Source organism: Raphanus sativus, chromosome 3 (genome assembly GCF_000801105.2).
Source record: "Raphanus sativus cultivar WK10039 chromosome 3, ASM80110v3, whole genome shotgun sequence".
Classification (NCBI taxonomy): domain Eukaryota; kingdom Viridiplantae; phylum Streptophyta; class Magnoliopsida; order Brassicales; family Brassicaceae; genus Raphanus; species Raphanus sativus.
This window is the reverse complement of record NC_079513.1, coordinates 23,338,340-23,358,898: the sequence shown is the minus strand read 5'-3', so window position 1 is coordinate 23,358,898 and position 20,559 is coordinate 23,338,340. Positions and strand designations below refer to the sequence as shown.

Genomic DNA, 20,559 nt, shown 5'->3' with positions numbered 1-20,559 from the left:
ATTAAACCAGTAAGGCTTAGTATCCGTATTACTACGCCATACTATACCCAACCGTACTCATTTCACATCAACGTTTACGTATCTCGGTTCTTACCACACAATGTGACAAACTAGATTCACCGTAATCCATCGGGATTATCCGTTAAATCTTAACTTCTTTTCTCATTTAATAACATCTAAATCGCACCCATTAAATCGAAAAACTGGATTAGCTGAGTTGAGACAATTAACGCATATTATGTCACATTTTCATTACGCCAACGTTATATATGGAACATGCTGTTTTGACATGCTAATTTGCTTTTTCGAATAATATGTATCACAATTGTATTACTACAGTAGCATCTCTTCGAGAAAACGTGACATATTCTGAATTCTCAATTGATTTGTAATTTTTCGGTATGCTAACGGATAAGATGAATCTTCTTTAATCTGTTTTCTTTACTACTTACGATATCATTTCTTTAATGAACACTTTAATGAGCATAAACAGCATTTCCAACATGTTTGGCAACAACAACGTTACGAGTGTCCAAACGGGCTATCCGGCCCGTTTATGTCCAACCCCAAATATGTCCAAGCCCGTTTAATAGATGTCCATTTAAAGCCCGTTTAAACTAAACCATTTAAAACCCATTTATATAAGTCCATTTAACACCAAACCCATTTAAAGCCCGTTAAAAACCCGTTTATTTAAAAAAAAATGAACATAACCTATCTGCTTCATAAAATAAATAAAACCTGAAATCTGTCATATAAAACATAATTGAAACATGAAACCTATCAAACTGATTTGTACCATGAGTATTACCACAAATTAATTTTGAATCACAGTGAATGCACCTAGCTCTTTCTTTTCCATCATCCTCTATCCCCACTGGTTCAAAATCTTTCCAAACAGCAGAGGTTTTTCGACGCTTACGTTGAGGTTTTGCTGCTTGTGTTGATGCAGTAGCTTGTGTTTCACACTGAACGTTTGCTTCTGCCAACTCCTCATCGACATCAAATTCAGCATCTTCATCTTCCTCAAATTCAGCATCTTCATCATTCATATCCATGTATTCACGTTGAGCTTCAAGAAGCGCCATAGTGTGCACAGATTCAGAATCCATCCCTGCAAAAAAAAATGAAACAAAATGAGTATTAATGCAACTTATATTCTTAAAATCATTCCATTAAAGAAACCTAAATAAACAAGTTTAAGAAATACAGATTACAGACTCATACACTTTAGTAGTGGAAGAATTGAAATAACAATATTATACAAAGCGTGAACTAATGTGCTAAGCAAATGCCAAGAATGAAAAAAAAATTACAGAACACAAATTAGTTTAAAAACCAGTACAGATCTCACACCACACACAAACAATAAAAGTGAAACTACCTTGAGATGATAGAAGCCACGATCCTCTTTCTTCCACTACAAACGAACGGCTACAAAACCATCATCCCCTCCCCTACACACGTTAACAAAAGAGAGAAGAGTGACTTTGATTAATAATATTTTTCCAACCAAATTAAAAGCAAATGTCATCATAATCTACATGATTAAACTAAAACCCTCCTCATGTACAATAATATACACGTGATGAAATCACAAGCTTAAGGACCCAGATCAAGCACAAGCAACAAGCTTTTGACAAATGAGAAACTTTTATACAAATAATCTAAACCCATAAACAAAGAACCCAGATCAAGCACAAGCAACAAGCTGTTGACAACTTAAAGACCCTATAATCAAAGCTAACAACGAAATCAGTTTGAAACACGAACCTTGACCGTAAATGGATGCGAGTAAGAGAGAGTGTCTTGCTTCCTCTACACTCGTTTCATACTGATTCACATGGAAAAAAAACTTTGTCAGTATGCTTAAACGAACTCAAAGTCGCTTGAAGGACCCATTTTTAAACAAACCCACAAATCAGTCTGAAACAGCAATTTCAGTAATAATTTTTCTTTTAAAAACGAACCTTGACTGTCTCTAAGATGCGAGGAAGAGAGAGTGAAGACGAAGAAGTAGAAGACACGAGATGAACAGACAAATCGAAACCCAAGAAGGCACTTTGATATTCGAAACCCTAGAAGGCACTTTGATATTTTAAAAAGGAGGCAAGAAGATGAAGACTGAAAACGACGACAAAGAGATTAGGTTAATGTTAACACCATAAAACGACATCGTTCAAAACAGAGAAAAAAAATAAATGGGCTTAACGGGCTGTCCAACTATTTTTATTGAAACCCGTTTATTAAACGGACATATGTGGACAAACCCGTCGAAACCCGTTTAATATAATTAAGTAAATGGGCTCTATATGGACACAAAAATTAAACGGGCTTGGACGTAAATGGGTAGAGAAGCCCGTTTTGACATCCCTAGTTACGACTATGGAAATGCATACCATACTCCACGATCGCTGTCAGATTTGTGGCACACAAGAACACTCGGCCAAGCATTGTTCTTAGCTTCATTATTTAGCATCAGTTATCCTCTTTTTGCCAATGCCATCACCGCCACGTGCAATTCTCACCAAAGTTTCCTCGAGCAGCTACATTAATCACCGGATTCTTGACACTGTTGCAACATCAGTTCCTAACAATCTTTCACTCCAACAACAATAGCATGGAAGACGAGAAGCTATGTCGACCAACCTAATGATTTGGCATATCAGTTATGGTTTTTTATCACTAATAAACTGAAAGATCTATTGTCTTTATTTTTGAAGAGTTGCTTGATAAATTCTCTAAATCTGCTAGCACAATGGGTGAGGCAAATTTTGAAAGTTGGGTTTGCATAGGAGAAAAATATCAATAGAAATTAAGTATCTACTTTGACAAATAGTGTACTCAAAATCAAAAAGAATATAAAAGAAATAAATTGGTGATGAATAATTTAATGAAGAAATTGAATTTTTTTTCTTTGAGTTCAGTTGCTTCAAATCAAAATTACAAAGAACAATTTGGGTGAAGAAATGTGAATAAAAAAAACCGGCAATTGGTAGTAGGCTGTAAAAAAGAAGCTCAAATGTGTTTTTATCTTTTACTCCAATCTTCCTTTGGTGCTTTTATGAAGTGTGATTAGAAGCACTTCCTATGCACAATTGATGGTCCTGATTCATCATATTCTGCCTTTGCAATCCACATCTGTAAACACAACAATGTTTATATCGGAAACAAAATACTATAACTGTTAATATTGAGATCGAATAGAAAATTTTAGCTAAGTTATAATTTCACCTGCTGGAAAGTACTAAGCGAAGCCAATATAGAACCACCTATCCAAACACTGTACTTCCTCTCAGGTGGAGCCACGACCTTAATCTTCATACTACTAGGAGCCAAAGCTGTAATCTCTTTACTCATTCTATCACCAATGCCACCAAACATTGTGGTTCCACCACTTAGCACAATGTTGCCATACAAATCTTTTCTAATATCCACATCACATTTCATGATAGAGTTATATGTGGTTTCATGGATTCCTGGATTTTCCATCCCGATCATTGACGGCTGAAACAGAACTTCTGGACACCTGAACCGCTCTGCACCAATGGTTATCACTTGTCCATCAGGAAGCTCGAAGCTTTTTTCTACGGAAGAACTTGTATTGGAAGTCTCTAGCTCTTGTTCGTAGTCTAGAGCAATGTAGGAAAGCTTCTCTTTCATATCCCTAACGATTTCACGTTCAGCAGTTGTGGTGAATGAGTAACCGCGCTCTGTTAGAATTTTCATGAGGTAGTCCGTGAGGTCACGCCCCGCTAGATCAAGACGTAGTATTGCGTGTGGGAGAGCATAACCCTCGTAGATCGGTACAGTGTGGCTCACACCATCTCCAGAGTCCAATACAATACCTAATAAAACATTTTGCAAAAGGACCATCAAAATTTTCAAATGGAAATGATACCAAATTTTCTTTAAATCTAGTAGTACATAACAATGTTTTAACCAAACCGAAACAGATGTACCAAATAAATAATTTATTTTTTATTTCGATGCTACTTTATATATCTAAAATTATTTGGAAGGTATATAAAATCAATATAATTAAAAAAAAAAACTAATTGTTTATAGTTTATCATCCAAAACAAATTTGGTTCAAGCTAAAGCAAGATTTTCATAAAACCTCAAAAACAAACTAAATCGAAAACCCGAATGCCTAGACTTAGTATCAATCAATATTAAATCAATTGAACGGAAAGCTAATAGATGAAGCATTGTAAATGTTCGAAAATAATGTAGTATGTGACTAACCAGTTGTACGGCCACTAGCATAGAGTGACAAAACAGCTTGAATGGCAACATACATAGCAGGAGTGTTGAATGTTTCAAACATGATCTGAGTCATCTTCTCACGGTTAGCCTTGGGATTAAGTGGAGCTTCGGTTAAGAGAACCGGATGTTCTTCAGGGGCAACACGAAGCTCGTTATAGAAAGTGTGATGCCAAATTTTCTCCATATCATCCCAATTGTTGACGATACCATGCTCAATAGGGTACTTGAGAGTCAAGATACCACGTTTTGACTGAGCCTCGTCTCCAACATAAGCATCTTTTTGTCCCATCCCAACCATAACACCCGTGTGACGAGGACGGCCAACAATGCTCGGGAAGACCGCTCTTGGTGCATCATCACCTGCAAATCCGGCCTAAACACATATCTTATTATTAGTACGTATTTTATAGTACATAGTCATGTAACACATGTCATCTAGAGAAACGTTACCTTAACCATTCCAGTTCCATTGTCACAAACAAGCGGTTGAATGTCTTCCCCGTCGGCCATTCTTCAATCACAAAAATGGATCCTGAAACGCCTCGTCCCTGAATGGGTTCAGAATTTCTGAATAGAACAAAGGAGCTTCTCGTTATATCGCTCCAATGCAAACAGTTCTTGGCCGTTAGTTTTTAGCTGGAACCTATATGTAAGAGTGTGACAACACGTGTTCGCCTATTTTGGGTAAGGGAATATTTTACAGCCTAACCTGAACGAGAATGGCCGTTTTAGTCCTGGTTCGCCGGAAGAATCGGGTTAGTGGATACTCGTTGTTGAATAGGGAAATATGGATCATTGAGCCGTGAGATTATTAAGATGATAACCGTGACGTAACAAATAACCACATTCATGTGTCATGGACATATACTTATTTTTCTTATGGTTCTTGAAATTGGCATCTTTGTATTCTGTTGTTGTTTGTCTGCATGTTTAATTATTAATTATGACAGAGCATTAGAAGATGTTATAAAACATCATTATTGCTTAGAACCTCTAATAATTTTTCAAACAAAAACTATATTAATATTTTAATATAATTTAGTTACATAAATAAATTTAAGTTATTTTAAAAGATTGAACTAGTATGTGTAAATACACATCTCTAGTGGCGGACGCAGGTGGGGAGGAACGGGGTCAAGTGCCTCCATCTATTTTTTTATTTTCCTTCGGTAATTATTATCAGTAAAATAAATGCTTCCTAATTCTATAACTTGATATAAAGAAATAAAATTTGTGCCCCCGTCTTTCTGCATCCGCCCCTGCACATCTCGTAGAATTTCTCCACAAAAAGAAAACTCATTTAAAAATCCTTCTTCACTTCGTCTCTTACTTTTTAATTAATTTCCTTTTTATGCTTGTATTATAATTCCAATAAAAATGCTAACTCACACACTACAGTCCCTTTTTTTTTTTTTTTTTTTTTTTTGTCACGAAATTACTTAAATAAAGCCCAAACGGCAATGTCGGCCCACATGGGTTAAATATTACAAAGAGAAAGCCCTAAGGCCTGTTTAGCAAGAGAGTCTGCCTCTCCATTGTTCTTACGAGAGATATGCGTGAAACTAATGAAATCGAAACCAGAGGAGATTTCTTGGATGTCTCTGACGATACCCACAATTTCCTTCATCTGGTACTTGTTGTTGATTGCTGCTATGAGCGTTGAGCTGTCGGAGCAAACTTTGAGCTTTGGGAGCTCCATCGTTGCCGCCATGCAAAGCCCTGATCGAATCGCAAGTGCTTCCGCGATCAAGGGGGAAGTGACGAAATCCTGTGTCGTCGATCCACTTCTCTGGAGAGTGTTTGGTAGGCCGTTGAAGACCCAAGCCAGACCTGCCCTCTTCTTTCCTTTATTCCAAGCCGCATCTGTTCGACATTCAATCAGATTCGTCGTCGGTTGTCTCTGTTGATTGTCCACTCGAGGTAAGTTTTTCTCCTTTTTCTCATTTGCTTGTTGTGCTTGGTTCCATTCTCTCGCTAGCCTGATCCCTCTTATTGCTATCTCCTCAGGTGTTGATCCTCGATTCTCAAAGAGGCGGGAGTTGCGGTCCTTCCAGATTGACCAGCAAATCCAAGGCATAATATCTGTCGAGACCCCTACTGGGGGGAGACATATAGCCTGGCGGAACCGGGTGATTGCAACTTTGAAAGAATCTCCTACAGCTATGTGAACTGTCTCCTTCAACGGGATGTTTGCCCAGACTTTACTCGCAAATTCACAGAGAAAGAAGGTATGTAATGGGGTTTCTGGTTCCTTGCAATGGGGGCACCAAACGTCTAACCCCATACCTCTCTTCTGCAGATTTTCTCCTAGTGGTATTGCTCCCTGGATGATGGACCACACAAAGACTTTCAGTTTTGGTGAGTACTCCTTGGCCCATAAGTCTTTAATCCAGTGAAAATCTTGCGAGTTGATGTTGCTGGTTTCATTTCTAGGCTGTGCTTCTCCGACAGCAGAGTTGTAGCCTGATCGTGTTGTGTACACTCCTGTTGCCAGCGGCTGCCAAATATAGGTGTCTTCCATCCCCTTCAAGCTCGGTTGTAGACCCTGAATCTTCTCAGCGTACAATGGTAAGAGTTCCTCTATTCTCTTTTTGTTCCACTGTAGATCGGATGTTAAGATGTCTGATACCCGTAGGTCCAGGTCGTCTTCCTTGATGGGTCCCATAGGTTTCGTTTGATCATTTAGGGAGATCCAAGCATCCTGCCATAGCTTTGTTGTTTGCCCATTTCCTATAGCCTTCCCCAAGTTAGCTTTAAGCAAATCCCTCCCAAAGAGGCAAATCACACACTACAGTCCCATTATCAAACAAAACACATATACTTTATTCAAGGATTACCAAACGAATCATAGTTAATTATGGTAAAGTTGGGCTCCAGTATCCAACGCGAATTTTGAAATTGTAACTAAGATGAGGCCAACGATGTTGACGTGTGTTCTCGGACCCCTTCGCTTTTCCTGTCTCTTTGAGTTTGGTTCTTCCTTCACGTGTCGCCATGTTTCCAGTTGTCATAGAATACGTTATACGTACATATATACGTATGACAGTATGTTTAATGTATTCTACTAATATACTAATTGACTAATTGTATATAGATACGTATGCTTGCATTTTTTCAAGCGCATAAATATGTATATGTATGTATATGTACTTTAGCATAATACATTTTGAGTTGCTCTTTATACATACATGGTTTATACATCCAGAAGAATTCATTTGTTTTTTTTTTTGAAAATAAGAAGAATTCATTTGTTGCGAGTTAAAAGATATTTCATTCTAAATACATGTAACGATAATTGTTTGTCTACATGTTCCATGCACTTAAAGTGCTTTACTCATCTGGGTAGTAGCTTTGAATTACTTGTCGTACAATATATTCAAGCATACGCATTTTAAAACCCGTTTTTGTATAGTGATTGAAATTGATAGATTTTCTGACGAGAAAAAACGTCGCTCACCAGTAATAAAGTATTTTGACAAGTAGTAATGTGGTCCAACAAGACCTTTTGGCATAAACGATACCTTTAACTTGAAAACTAGTCGAGGTTCAGATTATGATTACTAATGAAACAAACCTTTCGGCGATACATCGCGTGATGCCATGAATTTTTCTAGTTCAGACAACACAAAATGTATACAATTTTCCTCTTTTCTTACAAGCTTATATAATCCATTCAAGTAGTCTAAATATATACAGTTTCATGTTTTATTTGCATTTTTTATCAAGTAGAAAGCATCAAAATCCAATATATATATATTAAAAATAAACATTACAACTTTTGAACCATAGACACGTGTCATCACAAGAATTAGTTTTAAAATCCTTAGAAAAAATAAGTTAGTCCATCTAAAGTCTAAATATATAGTATATTTTTTATTAACCTAATCATATAATGAATTATTAAATTAAAAATATTCTTTACTATTTTCTTAAATAAAACATATAGAATTACCTAATCTGATCAAAATATATAAGATAATAAAGATTTAAAATAATAAATATTGATAATAATTTATATATCTTTTATCATTTTTTTTATATTAATATTACTAAAATAAATTAGACAATTGAATTAACCAAACAATAAAAATTTCAATTTTTCTATATATGTTATATTTGTATATTTTTTTAAAAAATATAAATTAATAAACTTTTTAAAAATCTCACTTTAAAAATTTGTGATGGATAGTTTAATTTTTATTTATAACAAGATACAAAAATATTCATAAAATTATAAGAGTAAGACGTCTTATTTAATAAATATTAGATTACATACATATATATATGTATATATATCATTTAAAATAAATTATATTTTATATTTTATTATTTAGATTATATTTATTATAAAATGATTGTAAATAACAATGATTATTTGATTTATATGTCCACACTAATTTAGTTATATATGTAATAATCTCTGACCTCTTACTAATTTAATATAAGTAAAAACGTAAATAAATCATATACATAAAATTTATGTATATACAACATTATCTGAATCTAGTTAAGTAGTAAATAGTAATCAGAAGTATTGTGCCATAATTTACGGGCTTAAAAGCATACAAAAAGAAATTGAATTATTAACACAAGTTTAAAATTTGAATTATTAACAACATTGCACTTCTTCTTTTTTTTACCAAAAAAAACATTGCACTCCTTTAATTTAAAAAAAAAAAGCCATTGGACTTTTTTATCGTTTACTTGAAATATTTTAATCGGACTGTTAGAGTAAAATAACTTAGATGTAACTGAAAATTTCAAATTTGTGGCGCCGTAAAGAATTGAATCATTAATACAAGTTTATCTAAGTTCTAAGAAGATTTTTAATTTATTTTCCAAAACACTATACAAATTACGAATTTTTCTGGTTAAGAGGAACAATACAAAATTTCATAGCCAATTTCTAGCTCAAATTTCTTTCTCGAGCCAAATTAAAAGACGCATCTGCAAACATTTTCAGATTGATATATACCGAAGAAATCGATCCCAAAAGAATCAGAATGAGAGAAAACAAAGATAATTCACACAATTAAAATTGAAATTCTTTTTACGAAATTTCAACCAAAAAAAAAAAATTATCGAGCAGAGCATGAGAGTTCCAACACTAAACAACCAGTGTGGATCTCTGGTCTAGCGTTATGAGTTTTGTCCCTGATGAAGAAGAAATAGAAAACGACACCGTCTCATCAGATTCTTGACTACTCTGTTTCTTCTCTCTATTCATCATCTCAGGTTTCAAGAACTTCATAAAAGAACCCTCTGCCTGCTCTCTCCTTTTAGCTTCTTCAGCCACTCTCCTCCTCAGCTTCTCTTCAGCATCCCTCATGAACTTAAACTTCGGAGGAGGCGAAGAAGAAGACGACCTGAAGAACTTGTTAAACTCAAGCTCTTCCTCTGTCTCGAACAGAGGATTGAATCCATGGTGTGAGTAAGACTCCAAAGGAGATGATGACTTCAGTGTACAGGGAGAAGCCAGAGGAGTGAAACCAGGGGTAGTACAGTCATTTACTCCAACCGGAACATCACTCAGTCTTCTTGATGTCTCATCATCAGATTCCAAATCTGCTTTTGTCTCTTCAATGATTGTGAAGAGAAACCTCTGGTTATGAAGCTTCATGAGCTCTGCTTCAAACCCTACTTCTCCTCCTGCACCACCCACGTGTTTCATCAACCCTAACTCTAAATCTTGAGTCCTCGAGATTTCCGCCTCTCTTCCGCCATGGTTGGCATGTAAAGATTGATGGTTTTTGAAGCAGAAGAGCTGGATGAGTTCCTTAGCGTACCCAGCTTGTTGTTCTTCTTCTTGGCTCTCTTGGCTTATGATGCGCTGCGTGTGCTTCTTCCATCTCAGAAGGTAATAGATTTCTGCAACAAGTGCTAAGAGAAGAAACACAAACACCAAACTCAGCCCTATCCCTAGCCCACTTATAGTCTTCATCTTTCTAACCCAAAATTCTCACATCACATGAAGACAATGAAACCAAAATGTGTTGAAAAGATTTTGGAAACAAGAGATATTTTTAGATGTAATTGATATTGTTAGAGGAGCGCAGAAGATGGAAACTTGCCTTGATGGTAAGCAGATTGAAAGAGAAAGATAGGTTTGTGTATGTGTGTGTGTGTGTGATATAGATAGATAACTTCTCTTTCAAAGCAATTTAGGTTCACAAGTTGGGTTCCTTGTAATACTTGGCACAAAAGGACCGGCTCTTGGTGCCTTTAACGCAAGATTTTGAAGAAAAAAAAAAAGAGAAATTAAGGTACACTTTTTAATGTTCTTTTTTGCCTTTTTCACATCTTGTACTTAAACAGTTATTCATTTGTTTAAAAGTTTATATATTGTAAGTTCAAAAATAAAGTTTATGTATTGTATTGTTATAGATTTTAAATTATTTAAAGCTTATATGTATTTGACTTGATATGATATACTATACTGTATTTGATTAGTAGATGATAACGAGAAGCTTAATGATAAAACGTTTTTTCTTGTAAACGATTTTTTTTTTACAATGATGATAAATTTTAGTAAAAGAAAATAGTTCAAATGACGCATGCCACTACTTTGGAAAAGAAAGTTTGAGAACTATTTTAAACGTTTTGCAGCTATATGAAATGATTTCGTTTTTTTTTTTGGTAATCATCTTAAGATGAAATGATTTCCTCTCAACAATTAGTGTTCTATAAAAACGGGTTAAATTGCAACAAAATATATATGGGTAACAATATCATGAATGGCTGGGGGAGGATTGGTAAAATCTTGTGTTGGTGGTAGAATAAACTGGCAAGAGGGAAAGAAATTATTCAGAGCAAATATAAAACAAATTTTTTAAAGTTAGGCTTTGTGAGGAATAATAATTGGAGGCGCCACGAGGGGAACACAGAACATATGACTGGATAAGATAATAAATAGACAGAGCCAATGGTTAGACAACCGTCGCCCACAAACTCATTTTAGCTGTTTAATTCCCCCTCTTGATTCGATTCTTTCGTGTCATCGGTGGTTTTTAAATTATTAGAACGACAAAAAGTGTTTTTATATAGTCTGGCTTCTTTTAAATCCCCCCCCCCACCCCCACCTATGGTATCTTGGCACAAGGTGGTGTGATTTGGTAAAAAGATTCCGAAACATTCTTTCATAGTCTGGCTGATAGAACCAAAATCGGGATCACTCTTTCGGTACGGATGATATGGACTCTGATCCGGAAGGATAGAGAACTGGTGGGATGAATGGTGACACAATGGGATGCGGAAAGGTCCAATGATACTACCAGACTTCGATCGTTGCCGGATGTGACGCACCGGTCCAACAAAAGAAGGATCGAGACTTGGAGATAACCTCACCAAGAAACTAAAAAATGTTCAACCAAGAACAAAGAGAGAAAATCTCAAAAGAAAGGAAAAATCAATGTGTTTTTTATTCATGGGATCCTCATATATTTATAAGGTTTGTGAGTCAAAGATACATAAAGAAATATGTGGGGAAAGACAACATTGAAAATAGAAATGATGAAAACAAGACATAGGAAATATAAAATTGACCAAGACTAGTCAAAGTTCGGAAATTGAGGGAGACTTGGCAAGATTCATTGACTGTCCAGGTTCATGGAGTGTCCAGGTTCATGCAGTGATGATCAGGTCGTGCACACCATGCTGGGAAGGATATGGACACACGCGGGACGATCCACACATGTCTAAATTCGCGAGAACTTAACATCACCTGATTTGTACATGGCATAACTCCCTCATCTGAACTCCGTTTGATCTGATTCTTCTTCGAGGAGTTCCATAATTGAGTTGAGCACATTCTCCAAGTGGTTTCACGCGAAGAAACATCATGGTTTAGAAGATATGCTTCGAACAATGAATGTATGTCTGTGTTGCTTCTCGGGTGGTTTGGTGGTCGAACCAGCTCGGAAGATCGAACCAACTTGCTCAGCTCGTCCGGGTGAGTGTTAGTCCAGCTCAGTTCGTCCGTTATAGTGTCACTCCAGCTCACTTGAGTATTCAGCTCATCCAAGATTGCATAGATGATAAGGGAATTGGCATAATCTGATGAGAAAACCTCGGCTATGTCTAGCTGGTCGACAAGGTCGCCACCTTGGGCCGTGTCCATGAACCAAATAGGTCGGTGCTCGATCCAGGGCGTATCACTGGCTTCTTTTAAAAGAAAGAACGATTACTCGGGACAGACTAAGATCTTGGGGTCTACTGGTTCCTGAAGAATGTCTCTTCAGTGGTCAAGAGACAGAGACGTCCCATCATTTGTTCTTTGACTGTGATTTCTCTAGCGCCGTGTGGAGAGTTCTGTTGTCAAAACTCAGACTCGCTTTCCCCACCGCTTTGGAAGAGATTGTACCTTGGCTCATCTCGACTACAATGGGTAAGAAGCTTAAAACCATTCTGAAGTTAGTATTCCAAGCAGCTGTTTATTTCACATGGAGAGAAAGAAACTCTCGTCTACATGCTGGAATAAATAAATCCCCGGAGCTGATTGTGCGGGAGGTGCAACTTCAAGTGAGGGCAAAACTTTTGGTCTTGACAGGGAAAAAAATCACAGCTATGCTTCAAATCATCGGCCTGAAGAGTCTTATTTGTCTATTTGGTTTGACAGATTTCAAGCTTGAGAGGGGTTCAGATTTCTGCTTCACAAGAGTTTCACATTATATTTAAAATTTCGATTCTGTTTTCTATGTAAGCTTCAATTATCTTTGTTGTAAACTCTAACCTCATGAGTTTTTATTTGGAAATGATATCCGGTATTGGGAAGAAAAAAAAAAGTGTTTTTATATATATGTATACAGAATACTTATAGAAGCACATAACGAGTTTTGGCCCATTGAAACCAATATTTCCAAATGGGCTATGGCAACACGTCGATAGAAGGGCTACATACACAGCTGGGGTCCTGGGGACGAACTTGCGCAACTTTTCTTAGGTCTCTCAAAATAGTGTATATGCACACAAGAACAGAGTATGGAACTGTGGATTCTAGTATAGATCGTTGTGGCTGTATAAACAAACCGAACAATCTTTATTTTGCCATTTGATATTTTCCGAAACCAATACAGTATGTTTTGTTGTTGATTCACTTGATTTATCTCTGTCACATGATCCCATGTGAGTATAATATACCTTGATGGTGAGTCATATACTTAATATATATACCAAATTCAGAAGAGTAGAGTTGTTAATTTTAATTGTATTCGTGATGGTTAGCCCAATGAATGTATCATTGTATTTTAATAACTAACAGTTTTCACGATTTCTTCTTGCCAATCTCAGTTAAACTCTATATATACAGTCCCCCGTCAGTACTGGATATAAGTTATGCTAATATATATTAGATTCATAGGATTACAATGATATCATCATATCTCAAACATATTAAGATACAACTTAGGAAAACCATAGGACAAAGGCGTAGTGTGATAGCAGCGTCCATAGACGTGTGTTTATTTTATTTATGCTAAACCATACTCTCCATACACATGCTGATATAATTAAACTTCCACTTCACTTGACGCTGCAACAACAAAAAAATCAATACAAGTTAGATCATCCAGAAGAATTAAATCACGGCCTCCATCTAGATCAAGTGTTTAAACGAGTAAGAAGGAAATAAAAATTTACGTGTCGCAGTTAGTGCTCATGGAGATGGGATAAGGAATGGTAACACCGCACTTTCCAGGAAGACCAGCGGCTAGACTTGGGTTAAGACCAGCAACGCTCTTTGCAGCGGACTGTAGGCATTTGCATGCTTGTTGACGGTCTGGTGTGGTTTGAGCCATGCCATTCAACTTAGTGACTCCAGCACAGCACGGAGGCGGAACCTCCCCACCGTTCGATAGATAGTTGGCACATGGAGCCAAGCTACTTGCCACTGTGCCACATGAGATTTCTGCATCTACTGATGCAACAATGCACACTGTCAGAACAATGCAAGTGAAGAACCTCAGAGCCAAAGCCATTTGTGTGTTTGCTTTTCTTTCTTTATTTTTGTGATAAAAATATGAATATTTGTCTCTACTTATGTTTTGTTGTTTGATATGAGAACTGAAGAGGCTGATGATGGGTTTAAATATGAAGTTAGATCACAAAAATAGTGACTAAGCAGGGTTTGTTGGCCGTTGGAATGCATTTACTTTCTTCTACTAGTTGCGAAAAGAATTTGTTCTTCCGTCATATGTAAACATTACTACCACATTGTTTAGTATGTAAATGTACTATAAACATCAATATATCTAGTTTTATTTTTATGTTGCATAATTTCTTAATTTAACATATCATGTTTTGAATTATTTAGACGATTTAAGTAGTAAGCTAAGCATGATCTTCAACACTATACATAACAATTAGAACTTCTCACTTATCAGCTATATGTGTGTACTATGCAAGTGATATTACAACACCGTTCATTTCGATCGATGCTATGTGTAAGGGACATAATCAATTTATCAGCTAAGTGTAATACAGAAATCGTTCTTTTTATCAGATATCTATTATACTACGCAACTTATTTTCGTCTATATGTAAATAGGTAGAAAAGGTAGGAGATGGTGGTGTTCTATTACTCGATCACTTGTCAACTATTAGCCGTATTGTGTTTAAGAATTTAATACCGTCCAATTAATGCAACTTTGTAACTGAGGGACACGTGTATCAAACATCAAACCGCACAACACTCTCAACTAGCAGGGACACACTCTCCGAATCCATTGGACCACGTTCATATTTCAATTAAAGATTTGTCTACGTTATGTAAATTACAAGTATTGGTTTTCTATTAAACAAAGATTTCATATAGTTCTATAATCATTTGTATTTTTATAATAAATTATTTTAATTATATAACAAAAAATTCAATACAATTTTTTTAATAGTTTTACATAATTATATGTTCATTATTTGTGTTGTCAATAAAATAGATACTTATTACAAAACATATTAATCTAGTGCATTTTCAAAAAAAAAAAGGATCAAAATCTAGTGTCACCATTAAAAATATAAATGGAAGTCAAAAGAAACATTTTTTTTTTACTTTTGAAAGTTCGGTTATATAAATTAAAATTAAAATTCAAAAGAAAACAAATTCTCTGATTTTCAATTTAAATATATGGTAGGCTTAAAACCAAAGAGTTTGAACTCCATCAGTGTTCCACAGGAGAAAACATTAGAGCAGACAAATTGCCAGTGATGTTTAGACACAGTAGCAGGCATCAAAATATCCATCAAGTGTGCAACGCTACGAGTTACTCTTCTCGCAGTGTACCTTCTCATAGTGTACCTTCTCCAAGTGGTACCACTACTCAAGGCTAAGGAAGCTTGAGAAGAAATGTTTTCAGCTAAGTCTCTTTGGCTCCTAGGTGTTCTTTTTATTAGAACTTAAGGCTGTGGCTTGAGCATTGGTTTCCTCCTCATGATCATTCACTGCTGTGGTAAGTGGTAACTCTACCCAAAGGCCATGACTTCCCACAACGAGAGCACACTCTATCATCCTGCAAAGTTTACGTGATCAGAAAGTTACATACTATTGATATCAAACTCAAATCCATTAGGGTTGAGGGAAAATCTAAAGAAGCTATTCGTGTGCCCTTTGAGATAACAAGTTTTTGAGGCAGTACTTGTTTGGACACAAATCCGCCTGGAAACAAGTGCTAGAATACAACGCATCAGATCGAAATCAGCACCTAACATATATGTGATTAAAAAAATTATGTGAATCCAATCAAATTTTCTTCAGAATGCAGAGACCTTTACTCCAGCTTCATTGCAAACCTCGCTTGAAGGAACTTCATAGTCCCTGAAACAACTGCGCAGGTCAAGAAGAGATTTTATAGTAAGTCCAGTGTTACAGTCTCTTGTGGGGCACAGCCAGTTGTCCTTCACAAGCTCATCAAGAGTTATGTCCTTTTGCGACATTGAAAAGTTCTTGAATGCAGGAGGGACTTGCTGTTGACTGCTGCTGGCTTCACTTGTTACCTGAGATATCAACACAAGATCAGCCAATCGTAACACAGAGACTAAAATTATGTAGTCCAGCAAAATGAATAGGGATAGATCCCCTAATTAGTTTTCTTTGCCAAACCAGACATAAGAGAAATGCTGAGAAATTTTAGATTCCATATTCATATAATCCAACAGTCCTAAACGGTGATGTAACACTTTATATCAAACAAAAAGAATATAACTCAAGAGTACATGAAAATATTTGATGAACAAGCCAACAAGCGAGAAAGTTGTTTATCTTTTCGGACTAAATCTCAAAGAGAAGAGATAACTTCTAATGACTCAGTAAGATAGTAGCCCTTGTAAAGTCACCATGATCAGATGATTAAGAAGTGGATATGGATTGTTCCCTTTGTCACCAATGTCTCATTGCATATATAGCAAGAAAAAGAGAAGACATGCAGGAAACTCGAATTTCTAATGTGATAAAAGTCGTGCAAATGCGACTTACAATGAATCTCTTTAAAGAAGGCAGTCTGAGGAACAGAATATTCAGTCCTGAGTTTGGATTGATCATCGGAGACATTGTTAACTACACCTTAAGAAACTTGGCCATTACCATCAGTAATTGAATCATTTCCTCAGATTCAATATCCCATCTCATTCAATATAATCCATTACCATCAATCAATATACATCAAACAATCAAGAAAACAACAAACTCTCACCTATCAGCATCATACAGAGAGAAAGTAAACAACAATGGCTGGTCAAATTGGGTAAAGTACAGATTTTTATTCAACGACTAACCAAACATGATAAAACCCACAAAAGTTACTTACAGATTCATCCGAAACGAATAACAGAGAGACCACAGACCTGGGTTTCTGCCGGTGAAGATTGAATGAAACTCTTTCCACGCGAGATCAAATCCTGAATTAGCATGTGGTACTACTTTTACAGCTTAGCGATACCATCCTCACAGACAAAGAAAACGAGCAATTTTCAGTCTAGGGTTTCTGTGAACTAGGGTTTCTGGGAGAAGAAGAAGACGGTGAAAGAGAGATAGATAGAGGTGGCGGGAAAGTGAATCGATATGACGTCGTTGTTCGACAGCTAATATTTCATATTTTAATTCAAATTTTTAGTTTTTTTTGGTTCCCGGAAACGTGAAAGCGTGCGCGTAAAATCTTTACCGCTAGTTTGTTACTTTGGTTAGGGGCAGTTGGGCCGCATGAAGAGAAAAAGTTTATAGTAATTTGACAAACAAAAACTTTATTCATTTTTAGTTTATATAAAAAAAAAGAAAATCATTTAAGAAAAAATTGAATAAAAAACCTGACTAATGCGAGAAAACGAGAGAAGAGAAGCGAGAGAAGAGAGAGATTTCCGCTGTGAGAATTTTTTTCGGTTGACGGAGTGGGCTCCTTTAGCCACCGTCGGTCGGGTTTCCCCATCGTATTAAGCTGTTTAGGTTTCTTTTCCTCTCCTTTCCGTCGTTGCCTCTCTCTTAGAGTGGACGGTTGGCCTTGGTTTGCCGTTGTGGCCCTTTCCGTCAAGGGGAGCAGTCGGCTCTAGCTTGTAGAAGTGGTGGAGGCTCGGTTATGCTCCACGGTGAGGTTGAAGTTGTGGTTGGTGAGGTTGTGGGAGGAGATCTCGGGGGAAGCTCGATGATGCTCTCTTGAAGTAAAGGTTTGTTAGCCGGTGAAGTCTTCCGGTGAGTGGACGATGGTTCTTGATTCACGCGTCTAGGGTTTGAAGCGATTCAAAGTCGGAGGAGATCTCGAGGTTCGATGAAAACTCCGGCGTGAAGAGATTGCGGTGGAGAACGGTGATGGGTTCATTAGGAGGCTTGATAGTTTATGAGCTCCGACGAACGAAGTGTTCTTTGGTGTGGCTCCGGCGGTGTAGCGTCGGAGGCGGACGAGTTGCAGCGGTGGCGAGCGGGTTGAAGCGGTGAAGACGCGTGTTGCGTGAACGGAGTAGATCCTTCCACGTGTCTGATCCTGCGCCTCGCCGTGATTTCCGCTAGAGCAGTTCCCAAAGTGTCGGTGGGACTCTGGTTGTTGGGCTGTGGCCCATTTGCTGTTTTTTGTTGTCATGGCCCGTTTGCTTTGTTGGGCTTTGTGTATTTTGTAAGGTTCTGGGCTTCTGCCTTGTTTCTTTTGGACTTCGGACTTTAAATAATATATTTTCAATTTGGGGAAAAAAAAACTTGACTAATGAGAATAGTAATAGTCGAGCTAACCATGTATTGTAAATATATAGCTATTTATAAATCAACCAGTTTTATAGAAACATAAACTACGATAATGTGTTTTATAATCATTTGTCTAGATAATAACATATTTTAAAATTTTAAAATTATGTTTTCAAATATATCATATTATAATGATCAATAATATATATCTGATATATAAACAATAAAAAACATCTTCAAATCTCTAGGTAAAGAATTGGTTTTTCACAAATTTTTAGGAAGTTTTCCATTGAATTCCATTCAGATAAAATTACCACACAATTCACCAAAAATTGAATAATAGAAACATTTAATGAAACTCGAAAATCGGTAAATCCAATAACACAAGAATTTCAAAGAATAAGTAAAAATCTTTGATTGAACAATAACTAGATTAGGACCCGCCCTAAAGGGCGGAAATTGATTTGTCAAATTTCAATTAATAATATATGGTATATATAATATGTGTATATAATATTATATATATTTTGTGTAACATATATATATAATATATACATATTAGACATATATAATATTTTATTAAATATATATAGAATTTAATAGTGTTATAATTTGTGTTGTACTTGTTATTAGTTTGTATTTAATCTTCTTTCATTTTTAGTATAATAATTTGCCTTGTCACACTTTTTACTTTTTAACTTATACACATAGTTATGCTCTTTTTCAAAAAAAAAACTTATACACATAGTCTCGTAAAATGTAATATATAAAAAAACATATTTAAAAAATCTACTGACCATATGACACCATTATTTGGTTGTTTGAACAAAAAAAAATCATGTTCTTGCATAACTGCGTATGTTGTGATATGATGTAGGTGAAAAGTAAATATATGGAAGTAAAGTTAGTGATACGAACATGAGCCTATGTTGGTCTATGCCACAATTATTTGGTTTTTGGAAGATCAATGAGCATAAGCATAGACGGTCTTTGTATGCTTACGTTGTAAATAAATCGGATATTTTTTCTCTTATGTTTGGAATGATATGGAACTCGTTATTTAAGAGTGGTTCAGTTTTATATGATCTAATTATATTAAGAGATTAACCAAAAATATTATAAAAGTGTTACTGGTTAGGTTTAACTAATCTATGTTGGTTAAGATTTGGTTTAATTTAAGTTTGTATGTTGCACTGTATAGGAGGCATGATATATTCTAGCACCAACTATGAAAGAGTCCAAAATTTAAATGAGAACTTCAAATAGTAGATAATCCCTAAATTAATAGATTAGATTTTTAGTATAATAATTTGCCTTGTCACACTTTTTACTTTTTAACTTATACACATAGTTATGCTCTTTTTCAAAAAAAAAACTTATACACATAGTCTCGTAAAATGTAATATATAAAAAAACATATTTAAAAAATCTACTGACCATATGACACCATTATTTGGTTGTTTGAACAAAAAAAAATCATGTTCTTGCATAACTGCGTATGTTGTGATATGATGTAGGTGAAAAGTAAATATATGGAAGTAAAGTTAGTGATACGAACATGAGCCTATGTTGGTCTATGCCACAATTATTTGGTTTTTGGAAGATCAATGAGCATAAGCATAGACGGTCTTTGTATGCTTACGTTGTAAATAAATCGGATATTTTTTCTCTTATGTTTGGAATGATATGGAACTCGTTATTTAAGAGTGGTTCAGTTTTATATGATCTAATTATATTAAGAGATTAACCAAAAATATTATAAAAGTGTTACTGGTTAGGTTTAACTAATCTATGTTGGTTAAGATTTGGTTTAATTTAAGTTTGTATGTTGCATTGTATAGGAGGCATGATATATTCTAGCACCAACTATGAAAGAGTCCAAAATTTAAATGAGAACTTCAAATAGTAGATAATCCCTAAATTAATAGATTAGATGGAAAGTCCAATTCCTTCAAATTCAATTTTTCAATTAAATATTCAGATATTTTTATAAAGTACACATGTATTTAAAACAATGATATATTTAATAAGCTTTTATTTATTGAATATTTATTATCAGTTATAGTTTGTTAATTTAAGTATTAATTTATCTAAATTATTTTTAAATGTATGTGTGTATATATATTAACTACTAAATTAAT

General features: G+C 35.4%; 5 protein-coding genes and 1 long non-coding RNA gene across 8 annotated transcripts; all 6 read right to left on the bottom strand.

Annotated features, from left to right (window-relative positions):
- Positions 1–704: 704 nt before the first annotated feature.
- LOC130509309 (uncharacterized) lies at positions 705–2,150 on the bottom strand. Its single transcript, XR_008943404.1, has 4 exons — positions 1,971–2,150; positions 1,774–1,834; positions 1,385–1,457; positions 705–1,114 (listed from the first exon to the last, which is right to left on the bottom strand). It is a non-coding gene; the product is annotated as an uncharacterized LOC130509309 (long non-coding RNA).
- A 739-nt stretch (positions 2,151–2,889) lies between these two features.
- On the bottom strand, positions 2,890–4,866 carry LOC108844759 (actin-12). Its single transcript, XM_057005129.1, has 4 exons — positions 4,720–4,866; positions 4,249–4,642; positions 3,235–3,848; positions 2,890–3,141 (listed from the first exon to the last, which is right to left on the bottom strand). Exons 1-4 carry the CDS (start codon positions 4,777–4,779, stop codon positions 3,076–3,078), a joined length of 1,134 nt encoding a protein of 377 aa, XP_056861109.1. The 5' UTR covers positions 4,780–4,866; the 3' UTR covers positions 2,890–3,075.
- Positions 4,867–5,746: 880 nt separating this feature from the next.
- On the bottom strand, positions 5,747–6,934 carry LOC130510113 (uncharacterized). The gene has a single exon (XM_057006459.1). The coding sequence runs from the start codon at positions 6,932–6,934 to the stop codon at positions 5,747–5,749; it is 1,188 nt and encodes a 395-aa protein (XP_056862439.1).
- A 2,283-nt stretch (positions 6,935–9,217) lies between these two features.
- LOC108844718 (uncharacterized) lies at positions 9,218–10,498 on the bottom strand. The gene has a single exon (XM_057005128.1). It carries the CDS (start codon positions 10,208–10,210, stop codon positions 9,377–9,379), a length of 834 nt encoding a protein of 277 aa, XP_056861108.1. The 5' UTR covers positions 10,211–10,498; the 3' UTR covers positions 9,218–9,376.
- Positions 10,499–13,587: 3,089 nt separating this feature from the next.
- On the bottom strand, positions 13,588–14,324 carry LOC108845975 (non-specific lipid-transfer protein 3). Its single transcript, XM_018619179.2, has 2 exons — positions 13,903–14,324; positions 13,588–13,795 (listed from the first exon to the last, which is right to left on the bottom strand). Exons 1-2 carry the CDS (start codon positions 14,238–14,240, stop codon positions 13,786–13,788), a joined length of 348 nt encoding a protein of 115 aa, XP_018474681.1. The 5' UTR covers positions 14,241–14,324; the 3' UTR covers positions 13,588–13,785.
- Positions 14,325–15,352: 1,028 nt separating this feature from the next.
- Positions 15,353–17,294, bottom strand: LOC108845988 (uncharacterized). 3 transcript variants are annotated; one of them, XR_001948585.2, is made up of 3 exons: positions 16,730–17,294; positions 15,894–16,251; positions 15,353–15,767 (listed from the first exon to the last, which is right to left on the bottom strand). XR_001948585.2 is itself a non-coding variant. In XM_057004632.1 (3 exons), the coding sequence occupies exons 1-3, from the start codon at positions 16,802–16,804 to the stop codon at positions 15,693–15,695; spliced, it is 378 nt and encodes a 125-aa protein (XP_056860612.1). In that variant the 5' UTR covers positions 16,805–17,294; the 3' UTR covers positions 15,353–15,692. The 3 variants fall into 3 exon arrangements, 2 of the variants coding, with proteins under 2 accessions (XP_056860612.1, XP_018474694.1); XM_057004632.1 differs by having other exon boundaries at positions 16,024–16,251; XM_018619192.1 differs by having other exon boundaries at positions 16,024–16,251; positions 17,098–17,294.
- Between the last annotated feature and the right edge of the window lie 3,265 nt (positions 17,295–20,559).